At 52.2% G+C, this 20221-nt stretch overlaps 1 protein-coding gene across 12 annotated transcripts in view; it reads left to right on the top strand.

Moving 5' to 3' along the window:
• The window catches only part of MAP4 (microtubule associated protein 4), a 143575-nt gene that overhangs the window by 119687 nt on the left and 3667 nt on the right, over positions 1-20221 (top strand). For 6 of the 12 annotated variants that reach the window (XM_030266882.4, XM_030266881.4, XM_030266888.4 and 3 more), the window contains 9 exons: positions 2151-2251; positions 3181-3387; positions 4914-5091; positions 8982-9041; positions 9503-9843; positions 11522-11644; positions 13779-13871; positions 16883-16964; positions 19174-19286. In XM_030266882.4, the coding sequence (XP_030122742.4) occupies positions 2151-2251; positions 3181-3387; positions 4914-5091; positions 8982-9041; positions 9503-9843; positions 11522-11644; positions 13779-13871; positions 16883-16964; positions 19174-19286 (1298 nt within the window). The remainder of the gene's footprint in view (positions 1-2150; positions 2252-3180; positions 3388-4913; positions 5092-8981; positions 9042-9502; positions 9844-11521; positions 11645-13778; positions 13872-16882; positions 16965-19173; positions 19287-20221) is intronic. The other 6 variants (XM_030266883.4, XM_030266889.4, XM_030266886.4 and 3 more) reach the window with 4 other exon arrangements.

Genomic DNA, 20221 nt, shown 5'->3' with positions numbered 1-20221 from the left:
CTGAATTACAGCCCCTCAAGTAGGGAAGGTCTCTACCCAGTTCCCCTGAATTATTATTATTATTATTATTATTATTATTATTATTAACAGAATCATGGAATGGTTTCATTTGGAGGGACTTTAAAGCCCACCCAGTGCCAACCCCTGCCATGGCAGGGACACTTCCACTGTCCCAGGATGCTCCAAGCCCTGTCCAGCCTGACCTTGGGCACTTCAGGGATCCAGAGGCAGCCACAGCTGCCCTGGGAATTCTGTTCTTGGGTCTCCCCACCCTCACAGGGAACAATTCCTAATTCCCAATATCCCATCTGACCCTGCCCTCTGGCAGTGGGAAGCCATTCCCCTTGTCCTGTCGTGTTTTTTATATTCACCTTCTATTAAGCAACATGAAATAACATGAAATTCATGTTGTCATTGGTTCAGAAACGTGGAAGCTGCTGGAGTTCAGATCCTGAACCTTTGTGTGTTGTAGGATTTGAGGAGCACTCCCTGATCCTGGGAATTCTTGTCATGGGTGCTGCAGCCCCTCATCAGCCAGAGGTTTAATGTTGCTGCTGAATTAGCTGAAATAATTAATGTCAGCAGCTTCCAGAAGCTGGGAAGTCACCTTGATGTGGGGGATATTTGAGACTGGTAGGGTTCCAAACGAAGCAGGGAAGCACTGAGATGGGAATGGGCAGGAGGTTGTTTTTCAGGAGAGGGATCTGCTGACAACTGCTGCTGCTGGCATTGCTGTGGATGGAACTGACAGGTGAAACAAGAAGAGAAAGGATTATTGAAATGCAGGGGAGGTATTGGGTAGAGAGGAGCCAATACAGATCAGCTGCAATAAAAACGGGTTTTCCAGGTGAACAGACACAATTCCTAAGGGTTTTGCATTAAAGCAGGCGTTCAACCTCTACATTTTGCTGGTTTTCCTTCACAACCTCTACATTTTGCTGGTTTTCCTTCACAAGCCTCTTGTACGTGCCCGGGATGCTCAGCCCAGTGCTGCAGAACTGGAAGGCCAGATGGGTAGGAAGGGGTTAAACCAATTCAGGGGGGAAAAAGGCTTATCCTGAGCTTACCCTGGAGTCAGAACATAAAAACAACAAGCCATACTCTGGTAGGAGGGAGGCATGGGGTGATTTTGTTTTCCTGGCTCGTACCAGGACTGAGCCATCCTCTGGGACACTCCTGTCAAGTCTGACAAGCAGGAGAACTGGGAATAGAGACTCATTTCCAAAAGATGTGGAGAACTGTTTACTGCTGGAATCCATACCCTGGGCTTGTCACAATCTGTTGCAGGGTTATAAAAAGCAGTGTCCAACACGGATAAGGCTGGATTTGAATCCCCAGATGACAGGGGAGATGCAGGAATTTGTGCTGGGCTCGTGGCACAGGATCCAGCCCAGGGCAGTGTGGTTGTGCAGCTGCACCCTGGGGAAGGAGGGCTTGGAAGTGATTTTTAGGGAAGCTGCTGCTTGCTTGTTCCGTGGGATTTCAGGGATTTGGGGAGAAAACCTGGGGAAACTGTTCCTAAATGAACCATTTGTTGGGTTGGAGGGCGGTGCTGGTGCTGCTGGGGCTGGACACTGCTTTGGGCTGTGGCTTTGCAGAGGACACGAGGAGGGGGTGCTGCTCTCCTGCCCCTCAGGGTGTCTTCACTGTCCCCAGCCAGTGTCACAGCTCAGGTGACAATGGCCAAAGTGAACAACCACAGGGAAAAGTGGCACTTCTTGGAGCTGCCTCTGAGCTCTGCTGGAGCACAGCTCCAGCGAGGTCAGTGTGATCCTGTCTGCCAGAATGGGATCTCCATCTTCTGCTCTGGTGGGAGCAACGTTCTTATAATTTCTTGTAACAACTTCAAAGACGAGAAGATTTGCTATTTAAAGTAAACCACCGGTTTCCTTCATCTGCTATCTGGCTTTTCCCACTGGGATAATATGAGAAATTGGAATCTAACAGCATCTGGATGAACCTGTCCTGTTGCAGGGAAAATCTTTCTTCCTGCAGGTATTCTGGGGTTTAGGAACTTTTCCACTAACACTAACCTGTGCTGTGTCACTTCTGTTTCCTGCTGCTGCTGTGTTGAATAACAGTAAACTAAAAAACATATCTAAAAAAAATAAAAAAAGCTTAAACTTAGGAATGTCCTTTCCTTCCCCCAGCCAAGCCAGAGGAGGCCAAAGCAGCCGAGGCCGTGAGTGGGAACGACATCACAGCTCCTCCCAACAAGGAGCTCCCGCCCAGCCCCGAGAAGAAGACCAAGGTAGGAGCTGTTCCCTGCTCCCATCTCTGCTCCCACAGCTTTCATTTTCCAGCTTTTCTGCTCCCTCAGCTGGGCCAGCCCCAGTTCTGTTTTCTGAGCTGCCACCTGGGAGCCCTTTCCCTGCAGCAAACACATCCAGGTCACAGCTGCCCGGGAAAACTTTGAGAAAAGTGTGGAAATTTCATTTCAGTGAATTCCCTGGCTGGTGCAGTGATTAGTAAACACCTAGTAAACGTGTAGTAACCCCTACAGAGATGCTGTGAGCTGTTCCCAGCACGTTTCTGTGCAGGCAGAGCCCTGCTCAGGCCCCTCTGGCTCTGGGGCTGTGCTCTCAGGAGCTCCCAGCACGCAGCAGAGCCCCCCAGAGTGTCCCCAAGGGGGCTGGGGGCTCTGTCCCCCCGAGGCCCTGCCCGTGTGACCATGGGAGCTGATCCCATGGGGATTTGGAGCTCACAATCCCTGCGTGCCCATAATTGGAAAGCCACGGCCCGTGGATTGCACGTAGCCCTGGATGCCAGGAGCACCCAATTACTAATCCAGCTTTACCAGCCATTCCTTCTGTTGCTTTCCATGCTGCTGAAATAAATCCTGTTGGTTTGGAATTGACTTGCAGAACCCCCTCAGATGCTGCATTTCGGTCTTTGTTGCACTCAGAAAACAGAAAGCTTATTATTATTGTTGTGGTTATATTATTATTATTATTATTATTATTATATTTTATTTTTTATTATTGTTATTACTCTTCTTATTCTTCTTATTATTATTACTCTTATTAGTATTATTATTACTCTTATTATTATTATTATTTGTTTCCTTTAAAATATCACTTTTCTGTTGTTGCAGCTCAATGTTTTGGTTTACAATGCGCTATTTTTTGTTGTATTTCTTTGGTTTTATCCTGGATTTTGCTTTTTGGCCCCACCCTAAAGCCTGCTGCATCCACCTCCACTGCCAAGCCAGCGAAGGCCAAGCCCTCGGCCAGCACCAGCCCCAAGCGGCCGAGCTCGGCCACCCCGAGCACAAACAAAAAACCCACGAGCCCAACTGCAGCTCCTGCTCCAGGCAGCACCTCCAAACGCCCCGGCACCAGCAGCACCCGTCCCTCCACCCTAACTCCAAAAGAGACTAAACCAAAGGTAAGAAGTGCCAGGCTCTGGGGAGCACCCAGGGCTCGCTGGCAGGGCAGATTCCCAGCCCTCACCCATGGGCAGGGCAGAATTCCTGTGCTAGGTGAGATCAGGAGTGGGATTCAGTGTGTTGGGAGCTGCAGGGTGCTTGGAGCAGCTTCCCAGGGATGGCATCGTGTCCCTGGCACTGAATTGTGTCAGCACAGAGGAGAATTAAACCTGAGTGTAGTGCTGAGATGGTCCTGATGAGCTGCCATGAATTGGGGATCGCAGGCTGGGTTGGGTGGGAGGGACCTCAAAGCCCACCCAGTGCCACCCCTGCCATGGCGGGGACACCTCCCACTGTCCAGGCTGCTCCAAACCCTGTCCAATCTGGTTTTGGGCACTGCCAGGGATCCAGGGGCAGCCACAGCTGCTCTGGGAATTCCATTCCAGCCCCTCCCCACCCCCCCAGCCAGGAATTCCTTCTGTGTACAACTCCTAAATCCAGACAACAACATGGGAAACCTGATTGGATGCCTTTGGTATAAATACTGAAGAAAAATCCTTGTGAACACTCCATATTTCCCACCAATGGTCATTTTATGATGGCTGGTCACTGCAGAACTGCACAGAGAGGACTGATAACACTTAGAAAACTCTGGAGATTTGTAGCTCCCCAAAAGAGAGGATTCATGGACAATGTTGCATCTTCCAGATAAGCAGAGAATCCCCATGTGTTAGGAATGGGAGGTGTCCCTTGAATGTCCCCTGTGTTAACTTGTGATCTTAGAGAGTAGAGGAATTCAGATTTAAAAGGGAACATCAAAATCTATTTCAGAAGCTTTTATTGGTAGCTGAACACCACCACTCCTGCTGTATTAAAGTCAAGTTACACTCAAGCATTTTAGTGTCTTCTAGAGCTAACTAAAAATAACAGAAGGCAAATGAAAGCCCAGGTGTAAATCTCTGCTTTTCTCTGAGCTGGTGACTTTGGATTGGTTCAAGTTTTTGTACCATTCTGAATCCCTTCTTGATAAAACAATATTTATTCCCATGCATTAATTCAGTGTTTTCATACCTCAGAGATCAGGCAGTTGACAAACAAGTGCCTGACCAGGAACAGCAGGAAAGAGTTTTCCAAGTGAGGGATGAGCCATGGACCCCTCATTCCCATGTCCCCACCGTTTAAACAAATTGCAGCTTAGGGAGCATTGCTGCTCCTGGAGGATGGGAATGTCTCCCAGGAGCATTGCTGGTGTTCTGATGGTTCCATTTTATCCAGAAATCAAAACCTCCTTCCCAGCTGGAGAGGCCTCCACACCTCAGAGCTGAGCCAGCCCTGGGTGGGAGCTGCTCCATCTCCTGCCCTCCACATCATCACTCGCTTCTGCACGTCTTTAATGATGTTTTAATTGCATTATGACCTTTCAGCAGTGCCAGGCTTAATTAAGTGCTGAAGAATGTCAGCGATTCCTGTTCATTCAGCTCTCCTGGCGCTTCCCCTCACGCTGAGCGCACTGTTCTCCGTTCTGACGCCGCCTGTTCCTTTCCAGGTCGCGGATGCGAAGCCCGCGGAGAAGAGAACCTCCCTCTCCAAGCCTCCATCCTCCACCACTCCCAGGACTCCCTCCAGGAGCTCCTCTGCTGCTCCCCGGACCACGGCACCGTCACCGGTGACGGCAGCGGCCGCTGCCAAAACCACGGTGGCTGCTCCTGCCAAGAGGCCGAATTGTGAGTGCTCCCCCCTTTCTTTTGGGGTAACCTGGCCTCAGCAGCTGCTCACTCCTGGCTGAGCAGCACCAGGGGCTCTGCACAGCTCCTGGCAGGAGGGGACAGCAGGGAAAGGGACAGCAGGAGGGCAGCGGCCTCAGGTGGATATTGGGAATGTTCCTTCATGGAAAGGGCTGTCCAGCCCTGGCACAGCTGGTGGGGTCCCCACCTCTGGAAGTGTTCAAAAGCCACTCCCTCATTGCCTGGATTCTGACAGTAGCTCAAGTGTCCTTCTCTCCAGGGCTTCTTCTCCAAATTCCATTCAGGGCCAGCCTGGATCAGCTGTGTGTGATCCAGGGTTAATGCAATTAACACTTGATTTAAGAGTGGGCATTCTATTCCCTCTGTGCTTTGCCACAGGAACAGAATAAACACTAAATAAAAGTTCAGGAAAGCAAATCTTTGGAAGAGGACTTGAAGCACCTGAACTGGTGTGTGAAATCCAAAAGGGTTGTGCAGAAGTGGAGGTTTTTTTAGTAGAGCAGGAAGAATTTGAAGCTGAAATCACGTCAGCTTCATCCGAAAACTGTGTCCCACTCAGACTGCTGCTAAAGAGGGAACTTCCCATGAGTTCAACAGGAAATCTGAGCAGTGTTTTAGATAAACTAACACTGTTCTCACTCCTTTTAATGGAGCTTGAGAGATTTAACATCAGATAATATTATAGTTAAGTCTTCTCAAGTCTTTTCAAATTACTGGACCTCAGTGTTTTTGTCAAATTTGTCAATAAAAGTGTCAAGTGACACAGACTGGTTTGAGTCCAAAGCATGGATTCCTATTCCATCTTTCCCAAAATAATTGTCATGTTTTAGCTGTGTTGGGATGGATTCAGCCTGATGGACATCCCAGACTTTATGCTCTGGGGGAAAATCTAATTAATTAAATGTAGAGAAGGTGTTGCACATTCCAAGAGCCACATCTCCAGTCTGATCCCGTGGACAGCCTGGTAAAACTCATTTTGTGTGGTCTTGGAGGCAAACGGGAGCCCAGGAATGCAGGATGTGTTCTAATGAGCTGGGCTCGTTCCTGCTGCCCAAACGGAGCCACAAACAAAGGAGTGTTTGCTGCTGACATCTGAAAGGAGATGGAGGCAGCGATGCAGAGCTGCAGGGAGCTGTTCCAAGGGGCAGGATGAGCAGGGCAAGGGGCTGTGGCACCAGGAACATGGTGGGACCCTGCCAGAGCACAGGCAGGGCCGTGGGGTGAGGGAGGATGAGGTCAGCTGAGGGACTCCATGGGGAGGTGAGAAATCTGGATCTGGATCTGGAAATGCACTGGGAAGGCAGGAATGGGAAGAGCACGGTTCTGGTCAGGTGGAAACAGGGGTGGGACAGAGGGTGGAAGGTGCCCTGGGGCCTTGAGGAAACCACAATGAGCCCAGTGCTCAGGGTTTGGTTTGGTTGGGTTGGGTTGTGTTTGGTTTTGTTGGGTTGGGTTGGGTTGGGTTGGGTTTGGTTTGGTTGGGTTGGGTTGGGTTGTGTTTGGTTTGGTTTGGTTTGGTTTGGTTTGGTTTGGTTTGGTTTGGTTTGGTTTGGTTTGGTTTGGTTTGGTTTGGTTTGGTTTGGTTTGGTTTGGTTTGGTTGGGTTGGGTTGGGTTTGGTTTGGTTGGGTTGGGTTGGGTTGTGCTTGGTTTGGTTGGGTTGGGTTGGGTTTGATTTGGGTTGGGTTGGGTTTGGTTTGGTTGGTTTGGTTTGGTTTGGTTTGGTTTGGTTGGGTTGGGTTTGGTTGGGTTGGGTTTGATTTGGTTTTGTTGGGTTTGGTTTGGTTTGGTTTGGTTTGGTTTGGTTGGGTTGGATTGGGTTGTGTTGGTTTGGGTTGGGTTGGGTTGTGTTTGGTTGGGTTGGGTTGTGTTGGGTTGTGTTGGATTTGGTTTGGTTTGGTTGGGTTGGGTTGGATTGGATTGGGTTGGGTTGGGTTGGTTTGGTTTGGTTTGGTTTGGTTTGCTGTAGTTTGGTTTGGTTTGGGTGAGATGTGGGTGGGGACACCCGGAGCTCTTGGGGTCACAGCTCTGATCAGCTCCTTTAGAGGAGGGGACAGTGGGGGCGGGCTCTGCTCCAGGAAACAGGGACAGGAGGAGAAGGAACAGCCTCAGGCTGGGCCAGGGGACGCTCAGGGTGAATATTGGGAATATTCCTCATGGAAAGGTGGTCAGGCCTTGGAATGGGCTGAGCAGGGCAGTGGTGGAGTCCCCATCCCCGTAGAGATTTTGGAGCCACGTGGATGTGGCACTTGGGGACGTGCTCAGTGGTGGGGAACAGTTGTACTGGATGGTCTGGCAGGGCTTTTCCAACCATAGTTATTCCATGGATTTAGTTTCTCATGACAAATGTTGAGGCAGAGAATAAGATTGGGGTGGAGATGGTGTTTGTGGCTGAAGATGCTCTTTGAAGGCAGCTGCTGGTGCTTTTCTCGTGCCAGGCACTCCTTGAGCTGCCATCAAGTTTCAGTCATTGTCTCACCTGAAATGTGTCTGTAAAGGCCAGGTTTGACTTTATATACTTTCACTTTTTAAGGTATTTTCAGGTCAGTCTCTCTGCTAAAGGAGAGCCATGGGTTATGTGAGGATTGATGTTTTGATTTTTAATTTTGTTTCTTCATTAGTTTTTGTCCCCCTCCCTGTGGAAATTAATGTTTGCACAAGACCGTGTTCAGCCCTTCAGATCAGGCACGGATCAAAGTCTGTCACACAGGCCACTGTCCCAGGGGCTTTGTGTGGGTTTTCAGCACCTGGAATTCATACAGACAGAAGTGTTCAGTGTTTGGCTCCCCACTGACACCAGCAGACAAAACATCTCTGTATATTAATGTAACATAATATTCCTCTGCCTTTTACATAAACCTGAGTCTGTTCTGTCCGTGCAGTTTCCCCAGTTAAAGTTGTGGTCTCGAGGAATGAAATTAGGTTGGTTTGCCAGCCCCTTGTTTGAAGTGTTTGCTATTAATTATGTATCCATCCTTTAGGCCTTATTAAATTATCCAAATGGGTTTCACCTCATTAGCTGGAATCTTATCTGGGGTGTTTAATTGAATGCTTTTAGCAAAGTCAGGATGGAATGATCCACACTAACTTGGCCTGTAGTTATCTGCCTCTTCCCCTTGGTCTTTTTGGTATTGATATTCCATAAAGGACCCTGACAGCTGCTGGAGTGTATCTAAAAATCTGAGACTTAATGAAAATTAAGTATTTAAAAATGAGGGTTTTCGTAATTTCTAACTTGGGTCTTTTCCATGTATTATTTCTTTTCAATGTTGCCTTCCTTTGGCTGTTGAAATGAAGCAGATTTTACCCAAACGTGCTCATCAGTGATAGTAAAAACCCTACAATTTCATGATCAAAGAGTTCCTTAAAATGAAGTCTCATTTCTATTTTTCAGTCCTTGGTTTTTGCCTTGATCAGTTTGGTGTTTGGTTTTCTCCTGCTTGGAGAAGTGTGGCTGCATTCCTGGTTTAGAGTGTCCTCTGTGCAGTGTAATCAGGTCATGATCGTTGGGCTTTGCCCAAAGGCAGCTCAGTTTAGGGATTGATTTTTGGGTTTATACAATTAAAATAGCAGCCAAAATATGTGCAGTAACTCCTGTGCAAGAAAATTGGCACGGGGTAGGGCTGGTCTGGCAATGAGAGCAAGGTTGGGCAAGGACAAATGTGGGGCTGCTTTTGTTCCTTTTTAAAGAAAGGGAATGTTTTGGGGTGGGTTTTCTTGCTGGTTTGGGGTATTTTTAAGAAATTCTGGTGCCAGCAGGAGCTCCCCAGGCAGGTGCTCGTGCAGAGCAGTCATTCCCTGGGCTGGTTCCAGGCTGGAATGCTGCAGGGATGCTCCCCTGACGTCCTGCCCGCTGTGTTTGTCTTGGCAGCCATCAAGACGGACGCGAAGCCAGCAGATGCCAAGAAAACCCCTGCAAAGTCTCCCACAGGTAACTGCTCACTTCCCACCTCACCTGCACTCACAGAAATCCTTCCTGGGCAAGGCCATCGAGCCCACCCATCCCCCAGCACTGCCAATGCCACCCCTGTCCATGTCCCCAGGTGCCACATCCACGTGGATGTCACATCCCTCCAGGGATAGGGACTCCAGCATGTCCTGGGCAGCTGTGCCAAGGCTGGAGAGCCTTTTCCAGGAAGGAATATTCTCAGTATCCCACCTGAACCTGCCCTTGCACAGCCTGAGGCTGTTCCCTCAGTCTGAATCAAATCCCCTTTGTCTGGGGCTGGGGCCATTAAGGGGTCCCTGTACATCTCTGGGGCTTGGGGCAGGCTGGGACAGTGGAAGTTGTCCCTGCCACAGCAAGGGTGGGACGAGCTGATCTTTGAGGTGCCAGCAGTGTGACTGAGGCAGTTTGTGTAACTGACCCCTGTTCTCCCCTTCCCTCCACAGCAGATTCCAGCCGCCCCAAGAGCGCTGCCGGCAGTGTCACCAAGAGCAGCGCCACCACTCCTTCCACCACGGCCTCCAGCGCTCCCAGCGTGCCCGGGGCGGCCGCCAGCCGGCCCAAACCCAAAACCACGGCCCCCAAAGCCGCCACGGCCTCCACGGTGTCAGCAGATGCCAAGAGAGCCCCGGCCAAGGCCACGGGTGGCAAAGGTGCCACCACCACCACCACCACCACTGCCACCCGAGCGCCGCGCCCGGCCAGCGCCGCCGGGCCCGACCTGCGCAACGTGCGCTCCAAGATCGGCTCCACCGACAACATCAAGCACCAGCCCGGCGGGGGCAAGGTGAGCCTGTCCTGCCCTGCCTGCCCTGTCTGCGCTGCTGGGCTGGTGGCTGTGTCCTCACTGCTCGCTCCAGCTCTTTGCTGGCTCCCGCTTGGGCACAGGGACCCACCCCAGGGCCGGCTCCACTGCTGCCCTCCCGCCCTCAGGCCTGCCACAGAACACCCTGTGTGCTGCCCAGCCCTTTGCCCTTTGCCCTTGAGTCCAGGAGCTGAGCCTGCTGAATGCTACACAAGGTGGAATAGTGCTCCAGGATGAGGCAGATCTGGATTCCACACCACCTTCCCCATGCCCAACTCGTCAGGCCCGAAGCTGACGTGAAATGAGTCCTTTGGGATCACCCGTGGTGGGCATGAGGAGAGGGTAGTGCTGGAAAACCATTGCCAGAGATAAAACTCGGGGCTCTCACTGCCTCTTAATGCCCTTAGGTGGCACTTCCACCATCAGCATCTCCCATGGAAGGACAAAGGTGGGACCCACCCTGTGCAGAACCACAGAGCGCTGATTAGCTGTTGTGTAAGCCCAGCCTTGGCCTGGCCACATGTGTTAGCAGCAGCCAGAGGCTGTGATTCCCCCCCAGTGGGACACAGATCTTTCCATTCTCTTTGCTGCAGCTCTGGTGCTGAATAACCCAGCCCAGAACTTTAATCTGCTGCCAAGGGAGCAGGTTCCATGCTGGGAGAGCTTTAATCTGCTCTCAGGCACATTAAAGTCAAGGGCACTCCTGGCTGGGTGTTGTGTGTCCCAGACAGCATCGATACAGCATGGATTTATCCTCAGAGTCAGCAGTCTCCTGTCTGTACAGCAGCACAGCTCAGCCCTCCTTGTGTCAGCTCAGGGGACTTTAATTTGCATTTAATTGCACTGTCCTTGATTTTCTAAGTATTTTCATATAGTTATTAAATCCTAATGATTGCCTTGTTAAGCAAATTGTCCTTTTTGTAGTCCTGTTTACACTGAGCTGTTTTTAGAGTCTGAGAATGTTGTAGTGTTGGGGATTTTTGCTCACTGGTCTGTAGGTTAGTAAAATACAAGATTTATGCTGAGCCACCCCCAAAAATGCAGGTCCTGCTGCACTTCCCTGCATCTAAACTAGCAAAACAATGCGGGCAGGTAGTTGCTGAATTTTTATGAAACCTGTAAATTTTCCTTCAATTTTCTGCTCAGCTGGACTCTCTGGGTGCACCTGCCTTTTGGTAGATAAAAACTAAAGGAGCTGTTGAGCTCCAAGGCTGAGTGCAGTGTGGCTGGGTGGGAATCTGAGCTGGGAGCTCGGGGTGTGTGTCCAGCAGAGCTCTCAGAGCCCCAGAGCAGCCCGGGGGTCTGAACCTCCCAGCCCTGCACCACGTCCTCCCCGTGAAGGAGCTGGTCCCGGGGATTTGGTTGGATTTTTTTGGCAGGGTCATTGTCCTGAGGTCTCTTGGATCCTGAGGAAGGGCACCAGGAGCTTTTTGAGAAGTGATTCCTTGCTCTGTGCCCCCAGGGTGCCCGCTGCACCCGGGCTGGGCACTGCTGTGCCCTTGGTGTCACCGTTCCTGGGCATGGCATTTTCCTTGGCCTGGGAATGAGAGCGTGCAGGGAGTTCTCCTGGGTCACTGCTGCACCAGGTTTATCCCTGTTCCCGTGCTCCTCCCACACTTCTGCTTTTGCTGGTTGAAATCATCCCTTTGTCTCCATCCAGGGGAAAATAGAGAAAAGGCCAGAGTCAGCCGCCGCCGCGCCCAGCTCTGAGCCCAGCGCGGGCACTAAAGTGGCTCCTAAAGTGGCAGCAAAAGAGGGGGTCCCCAAACAGCCCAATGGGAAAGTGAGTTGCTTTCACACTTTTCTCTGGGGGAGATGAAGGAAAACGTTTCCATTTTGAGTCACTGTCCCTCCTCTCCAGCTGTCCTGCTCTCTCCTGTCAGTGGCACTGTTCCTTGCACAGACACTTCCCCTCCTCTCCTGTGCACCCTGAGGTCTTCCAGGGAGACTCCTCCAGGCAGGGACCTTCTCTACTCCTGCTGGAAGGGTTTCCAGAGCAGAGTCCTCCTGTTTCAGAGTCCTCCAAGTTTCCTGCCAGGCTTAACTTGGACTCAGGGGGTTTCCCTTAAACCCAGTTCCTCACACACAGAACCAGTTGGCAACGAGGCAGAGAGGCTGAGTTCACAGCTGCTGCTTTTAGGACTGCAGAATATGTAGGAATTCCCATCTTTCCTGCAATATTCCCACCCCAGTTGTACCAAAACTCTGTAACTCCATGCCTTAGGCCATCACCAGTGGATGGGTTACTCCAAAATACAAGTGGATGGCGTGAGGTGGGAGTGCCACACTTTAATTCCAATATTATCAGGCAGGAATGGTCAGGAGTGAACAGGATTTGTACCTCTAGGGAGTCAGTGAAGCTCCCCACACTCCATGGCACAGGTATGTTCCCAGAGCTGCTGTTCCTGAGTCCAGCCTTTCAGACCTGGCTGAGGAGCTCTGGGAACCTGCCCAGGTGAGAGTGTTGGGTGATCCCTGCTGTGCTCCAAGCTTGTCACCTCTTGTAGGAACCAGGATCCAGCTGGGGCCTGCTTGTGCTGTGGTAAATAACTCAGCTCCAGACTAAACCTGTGTTGTAACTAACCTTTGTAAACACTGGTGTCTAACCCAGTTACTGCTGTGAGTAGAGCTCACCTAAACCACTCCTCTCGCATTTAAAAATCACATAATCACTGAGGCTGGAGAAGCCTTGAGATCACAGAGCAGCCATCCCCCAGCACTGCCAAGCCACCACCAGCCACGTTCTCACACGCTTAAATCTGAGTCAGTGTGAAGGAGAAACCATTTCATTAACCTAAGATTCATCTGAAGCTGTGACCACCTTCAATAGAAAAATGTTTCTCAGACCCAGCTGTACTGTCCAGGGCTTTGGGGGGACATAATCCAGGGCTGGAGCCAGTCCAGGTGTGGCCATGGAGCAGCTCACAACGTGCTGGAATGGTGGCTCCTGGTCCTGGCTCTGGCCACTGTCACTGCAAACCTCCCAGGAGGCTCCTGGGGCATGGGCAGTCCCATCCCCCTGGCTCTCCCTTTTCTAGGGAGGTTTTCATGCCCTGGGCAGTCCCATCCTGTCGCTCTGGGCTGGCTCTCCCTTCTCCAGGGAGTTTTCCAGGGCCATGGACAGTCCCATCCCACCCTCAGGGCTGGTTCCCTGCTCCAGGGATTTTTCCAGGGCCATGTACAGTCCCATCCTGTCGCTCTGGGCTGGTTCCCTGCTCCAGGGAGGTTTTCCAGGGCCATGTACAGTCCCATCCCACCCTCTGGGCTGGCTCTCCCTGTTCCAGAGAGGTTTCCAGGCTCTGGGCAGTCCCATCCCACCTTCTGGGCTGGTTCCCTGCTGCAGGGAGGTTTCCAGGCCCTGGGCAGTCCCATCCCACCTGTCTCTCCCTGCTCCAGGGAGGTTTTCAGGCCCTGGGCAGTCCCATCCCATCCTCTGGGCTGGCTCTCCCTGTTCCAAAGAGTTTTCCAGGGCCATGGACAGTCCCATCCTGTCGCTCTGGGCTGGTTCCCTGCTCCAGGGAGGTTTTCCTGGGCCATGTACAGTCCCATCCCATCCTCTGGGCTGGCTCTCCCTGTTCCAGAGAGGTTTCCAGACCCTGGGCAGTCCCATCCCACCCTCTGGGCTGGTTCCCTGCTGCAGGGAGGTTTCCAGGCCCTGGGCAGTCCCATGCCAGCCCACCCCAGGGCTCTGCAGGGTCCTCAGGAGCTGTCCCCGCGGTGCTCCCAGCCTGCCACTAACACTGTCTGTGCAGCTCCTGTCCTTCACTCTCTCTCACTCTCCTCCTCGGTGGCTTCCCCCAGCACTGGGTCCAGCTCCACGGGGTCCCTGGTGGCCCCCGAGCCCCTGGGGCTCTGCAGAATGACAACTCTAACCAGTCCTCTTCCCTTGTGTTGTTTTCCGTTCTGTGACGTTCCAGGTCCAGATAGTCTCCAAAAAAGCGAACTACAGCCATGTTCAGTCCAAGTGTGGTTCCAAGGACAATATTAAGCATGTCCCTGGAGGTGGGAATGTAAGTATGGGTGTGGGCAAGCTGTCTGTCTGCTAACTCCTTCTCTCTGCCCTGGTGGGTGTGCCAGCCTCAGCAGCGCTCTGCTGGAGCCCAGGCTGCTGGAGACATTCAGCCTGAGGATTGCTGCGTTTCTTGGGGTTTATTTCAGTGTACAGCTGCCCCTGAGCTGCTCCTGCTTCCTGAGCCTCGGGCTGGGGACGTGGCTGAGCCTGGCACTGAGCTCACTGGGGGTTCCCTCAGCCTCTCCTCACCCCCTGAGCTCCCTGGAGCCTGCATTTCCCAGAGCAGATCCCTTATGGCCAGCTGGAGCCACACTCATTCACTCCTTGTTTCATAAAAGAGACTTTGGAGCAGGCAAAGACTCTGGGACTTCACCTTTGAGCCGAGATTAATTTCTAAATTTAAAGGCTGCTGGTATCTCTGGCAGCAGGGCTGAGCTTATTAAAATAGAAAGTTAATCTGGTGGTGTCTGCAGCTTGGTTTGGGGTGTTGGGTGCTCCAAGGGGCTGCCAGGTTCCCTGTCCAGACCTACAGGCTGGGAGAGCACGAGCGTGGTCTGGGGGCTCATTGACTGGGGCAGATCTGTGACAAACCTGGGCTGATGGCACAGGACAGGTTCAGGAATGCAAAGTTTGGGTGGCTTCAAACACACTGAAGGACCTGAGCCCAGGGAAGTTTGTTCCAGAGGTGTTCAAATACCCTGTCACATCTGGTGAGCTGCCCAGAGCCTGGCTCAGTGACACAAACCCTGCTCAGGACCTGCCTGTGGAGCCAGCTGGGGGCTCCTTCTCCTGGGAAATGCATGTCCAGCTGGCTGAACCTCCACATGACTGATTTTTCCACAAATCTTTGCAAGTGGCAACCAAATGTGGGTTCCTAACGAGTGGTTCCCTCCAGGCTGCTTGCCAGGGTGGCCAGGGACAGATGCTGAAGTCACACTTGTGCCACAGAGCCCAGGCTGCCTTCCCTCATCCCTGCTGCCCTCCTGTCTGGGCATTTGGGATTTGTGGTTCTCTCTGCTGTCTCCATGATTTGCACCTTGTCCATGGGAGTGTTTCCCCTGGAAATGCTCCCACAGGGTGCCTGGAAATGCTGACCTCGAGCCCTGGTGGGCATGAGGAGCCCTCAGGAGGTTTCCAGCTCTGTTTCTGTTCCTGCTGCTGTCCCCCAGCCTGTCCCAGACGTGGTGGCAGAAGTGCCTTTGGCCACACTGGTTCCAGCTCTGGAGCAGCTGGTGGCATTTCCCTGTCCATGCATTTTATAAACCACTTTAATTTTGCCACCTTTACCTTGTTTAGCCTTTCAGGAGCCTTCCAGGTGCCTTTCCTGTTTTTTCAGGCCGTCAGAAATGGGGCTGGAGCATGGGGGATCTTTCCTTGCCTGGTTAATTATGTCAGTGAAGTGTCCTTCTGCTCATGAATCACCCTGCTGTCCTTCCCTCTGCATTCCCAGCCCTGGGGACAGCTGTGTCCCTGCTTTCTCCTCCTCTTCTCCTCTCCCACACTCTCCTTTCACCACTGCAGTTTTGCTCCTTGCTCAGCTGCTTAAGTAGCTCTTCATCCTGCATTTTCTGAGCCAAAAGTTCATTTCCAGGCTCCAAATGCTCCCAGAGCAGCTCCAGGCAAGCATTCCCAGCCCTCCAGCACAGACAGTGTGGATGTGAGTGCTCAGTCTGTCTTCCCAAAAAATCATTTTTTATTTTGATTTTGTTCATTTCTGTATCTTCCCGCTCCCTTTGGAGCTCTGTGATTTGAGTGGCCTCTTCCAAGATGTTTTCTTGCTCAGGTAGTTGTGGTGATCCCTTCTGACAGAATTCCCAGTGCTGAATTCCCAGGTGGGTCTGTCTGGAAGGTCTGTTCTGGTCTGTGCCTTCAGTCAGGGCTTTTAGGAATCCTGTGGACAAGAGCATCGTGGTTTAGAAACAATTCCTGACTGAACTTTAGGGTTGCTCTGGTGGCAGTGATGGACATGGAATGGTCTGGGCTGGAAAGGACCCTAGAGATGATTGAGCTGCTCCCTGCTCAGTGCCCATTTTGATCTCCCCAAGGAGATAATTTCCTCTCCGTGCCAGGATTCCCCAGGAGCTGTGCCCAAAAGCAGCAGCTGCTGTTGCTGCTCACCAGAAACACCCGGACACAAACACAGTTCAGTTCCTGGGGAAATTATTTGGATGTTTTTTGTTGAGTATTTCCCACTCTCAGAACCACTGAGGTTGGAAAAGATCTCCAAGGCCATCGAGCCCAACCTCTGAGCAAGTTTTCTGTTCCAAGAGCAGAACAGAGGTGGGTTTTACAAAGTGCAGGCAATGTCTGTGGGTGAAGGAAGTTTGGGACGGGAATTTGGGGCGTCCCTGTGTTCCCCTGTCCTTTGGCTTGGCCTGCTTGGCTGCACTGGCACATGGTCAGAGACACAAAAGCTAACAAGAGCTGAGGCCAAACTCCCAAAGTTTATTTCTGGCACCAGAGTCTGTGTTTGGCTCTCTAAGTGCAATCCCAAGGTGCAAACCCAGCTCCTGCTGGAAGTCCTACAAACAGACCCTTCCATGGGGGTGAGGCAGTTTGGATCTCAGGTCAGGAGTCACAGCTGGTACCAACAGAAGGATTTCCAAGTGCATTCTGTGAAATAAATTTAATCTCAGTTCTGAGCAAGCAAGGAGTGCTGATTAAAGCTGTAGTAACTTTACTCCTGAAAAAATCCAGTAAGGTCTGTGACTGATCTTTGGAGGGTGTCACTGAGCTGGGGACATGGGACCTGGCAGGAGGCTGAGCTGGTGTCCTGCTTCCCTAGGAGGATTCTCCTGAGAGCTCCCAGTAAACTCCCAGAGCAGCTGGTGGGCAAGGAATTCCTGTCACTGGAAAGGAAATCCTTGGGTGTCCTCTGGGAGCTGACCTGGAGCAGAACTGAGCCTGCAGGTTCCAGCTGCTCTCACCTTGGCCTTGAGAGGGATGGATTCCTGGAGCAGTGCAATCCATCTGGGCTCTGTGCTCAGCTGCTGCTTTTTGTCTCCCCAGGTGCAGATCCAGAACAAGAAAGTCGACCTTTCCAAAGTGTCCTCCAAGTGTGGATCTAAAGCAAATATCAAGCATAAGCCAGGTAGGAATTTTACCATTTCCTCATTTGTCTGTGAGTTTTGTCCCTTAAACACAGTCCTGGATTGGGACTGGAATAGCTTAAGGGGCTTGTTGCTTTCAGAGGAAGTCTCCAGTGCTTCTGGAAATTCCTAAAATGCTTCTTCTAAAATTCCTGTTGGTTTGATGAGCAGAGAGGGGGATTAGGAGATGTGGGATGTTCCTTTTGCCTGTGAAGATAATCTACAGCTTTGACTCAATTCTGCTTTTCCTGCTCATTTGAGAAGGAAAACATGGATGCTTCCACAGTCATTCCAGGAATCTTCATCCTTGCTCACAGAGGCTTTGGGGCACTTGATGTTCATGGAACATGGAAGGATAAAGGAAATTCCCTTCAGCTCCTCAGAGCACATAGCAGGGTGCTTTAAGCCTTGATTCCAGGGCAGCTCCTGCCTCACATGAAACCCCTGTGCCCCTCAGGTGAATTTTTTGGGATGAGTGTGGGGACAGAGCACAGCAGCTTCTCTGCCTGACCCCCTGGGAACCTCAGCTTTGTCCCAGGCTGTGCCCAGCCCAAGCTCCTGGGGCTGGAGGCCTGAGGGATGCTCAGATCAGTGCCCAGGGCTGGGAAGGAGCCCCACAGGCTGCTCTTTGTCCCCTCTGGGAGGGCCAAGGGCAGGGGGGACCCTGCCCAGGCTGCCAGGTCGGAGCAGAGCAGCTCCGGGCGCTGGGAACGCGCTGCCACGGGCACGACCCCTGCGGGCTCAGTGCTGCCAAACAACCAGCAGGGAGGGACAATCAGTGCCTTGTGCAGGTCTGGGGAGGGCACAGCCACCCTGCCAGAGGCTTCAGCTGCTGCTCTGCACCAAACCCCTCGGGTTTTCCACCGATGGATGGCCGTGCCAACCTTCCAGAGCCTGAGGGTTTAACAAAGCTGTGCTCAGCAAGACTTGAGCTGGGCTTTGGAGAAGCTGCAGCCAGGGAAAGGTGGCCCTGTCTGTGCAGGGGGGTTGGAATCATCCTTAGGATCCAGGATTCCAGTCTGTGGGTTTGTGCACTGGCTGATTTGTCAGTAAAGGAGGCAGCGCTGTGAGCAGAGGGATGGAGAATCTCCCCTGGGAGGAGAGAGCTGGGATTGTTCAGCCTGGAGAGGAGAAGGCTTTGGGGTGACCCCACTGTGGCCTTCCAGGACCTGAAGGGAGCCAGGAAAGATGGGGAGAGATGACTTCCAAAGGCCTGGAGTGCCAGGACAAGGGGAAATGGCTTCCCACTGCCAGAGATGGGATCTTGGGAATTAGGAATTGTTCCCTGTGAGGGTGGGCAGCCCTGGCACAGGGTGCCCAGAGCAGCTGTGGCTGCCCCTGGATCCCTGGCAGTGCCCAAGGCCAGGCTGGACAGGGCTGGGAGCAGCCTGGGACAGTGGAAGTGTCCCTGCCCATGGCAGGGGTGGCACTGGATGATCCCTTCCAACCCAGCCCATTCTGGCTTCTGTGATTAATGGGAATCTATCTATATCTAATTCTGTCTATTATATCTATATCTATATCTATATCTATATCTATATCTATATCTATATCTATATCTATATCTATATCTATATCTATATCTATATCTATATCTATACCTATATCTATATCTATATCTATATCTGTATCTATATCTATACCTATATCTATCTGTATCTGTATCTGTATCTGTATCTGTATCTGTATCTGTATCTGTATCTGTATCTGTATCTGTATCTATATCTATATATCTGTATCTATCTATGGGAATCTACCTATATCTAATTCTATCTATTCTATTCTGTCTCTAGCTATATCTCTATATCTATATATCTAGATCTGTATCACCTATATCTAATTCTATCTGTGGGAATCTATATCTAATTCTGTCTATCTATATCTATATCTGTATCTGTCTATATCTCATTCTGCAATCTGTTGCACTCTGGAAGAATCTTGCTGAAGTTCTGCAGCTGCAGGTTCTGCAGGAGGTTTGTGCCCTGCAGGTTCCCCTGCAGTGTTCCTGCAGCTGGGCTGTGTGCAGGAGGATCTCTCCAGCCTGTCTGTGTGGATGTGCAGCATTCCCCAGGGCCCTGTTTGCTGGCACAGCTGGAAACTTTGGTCTTCCAGAACTTCTCCTTGTCCTGCCCTCCTCCAAAGGGTCCCCAGGAGCTCCTGAGGGGCTGCTGGGGGCTTCCCCAAACTCAGCCCTGCTCCGTGTCCCTGCAGGGGGAGGAGACGTCAAAATCGAGAACCAGAAGCTGAACTTCAAGGAGAAGGCCCAGGCCAAGGTGGGATCTCTGGACAACGTGGGACACTCGCCGGCCGGAGGAGCCATCAAGGTGAGGGCTGGGATCTGGCACAGCCAGGGAGTGGCTTTGATCCAATTCTTGTCCTGCTGCTGCTGCTGTGCAGCTCCTCCACCACAGCCTGGTACAGCCTCCCTGCTCCTGGGGCCTCTGCTGTGCACCCTGGGGCCTCTGCTGTGCACCCTGGGGCCTCTGCTGTGCACCCTGGGGCCTCTGCTGTGCACCCCGGGGTGAGGCTGGAGCCCCGGTGAGGATGGAGCACAGGGTGAGGATGGAGCCCTGGTGAGGATGGAGCCCTGGTGAGGATGGAGCACAGGGTGAGGATGGAGCACAGGGTGAGGATGGAGCACAGGGTGAGGATGGAGCACAGGGTGAGGATGGAGCACAGGGTGAGGATGGAGCCCTGGTGAGGATGGAGCACAGGGTGAGGATGGAGCCCTGGTGAGGATGGAGCACAGGGTGAGGATGGAGCACAGGGTGAGGATGGAGCACAGGGTGAGGATGGAGCACAGGGTGAGGATGGAGCACAGGGTGAGGATGGAGCACAGGGTGAGGAGGGAGCCCTGGTGAGGATGGAGCACAGGGTGAGGATGGAGCCCTGGTGAGGATGGAACACAGGGTGAGGATGGAGCACAGGGTGAGGATGGAGCACAGGGTGAGGATAGAGCACAGAGTGAGGATGGAGCACAGGGTGAGGATGGAGCCCTGGTGAGGATGGAGCACAGGGTGAGGATGGAGCACAGGGTGAGGATGGAGCCCTGGTGAGGATGGAGCCCTGGTGAGGATGGAGCCCTGGTGAGGAGGGAGCCCTGGTGAGGATGGAGCACAGGGTGAGGCTGGAGCACAGGGTGAGGATGGAGCCCTGGTGAGGATGGAGCACAGGGTGAGGATGGAGCACAGGGTGAGGATGGAGCCCTGGTGAGGATGGAGCACAGGGTGAGTCTGTCTGGAAAGGAGAGAGCTGTACC

The sequence above is a fragment of the Taeniopygia guttata genome, chromosome 2, assembly GCF_048771995.1.
Source record: "Taeniopygia guttata chromosome 2, bTaeGut7.mat, whole genome shotgun sequence".
NCBI classification, from domain to species: Eukaryota; Metazoa; Chordata; class Aves; order Passeriformes; family Estrildidae; genus Taeniopygia; species Taeniopygia guttata.
This window is presented reverse-complemented; position numbering and strand designations above follow the sequence as displayed.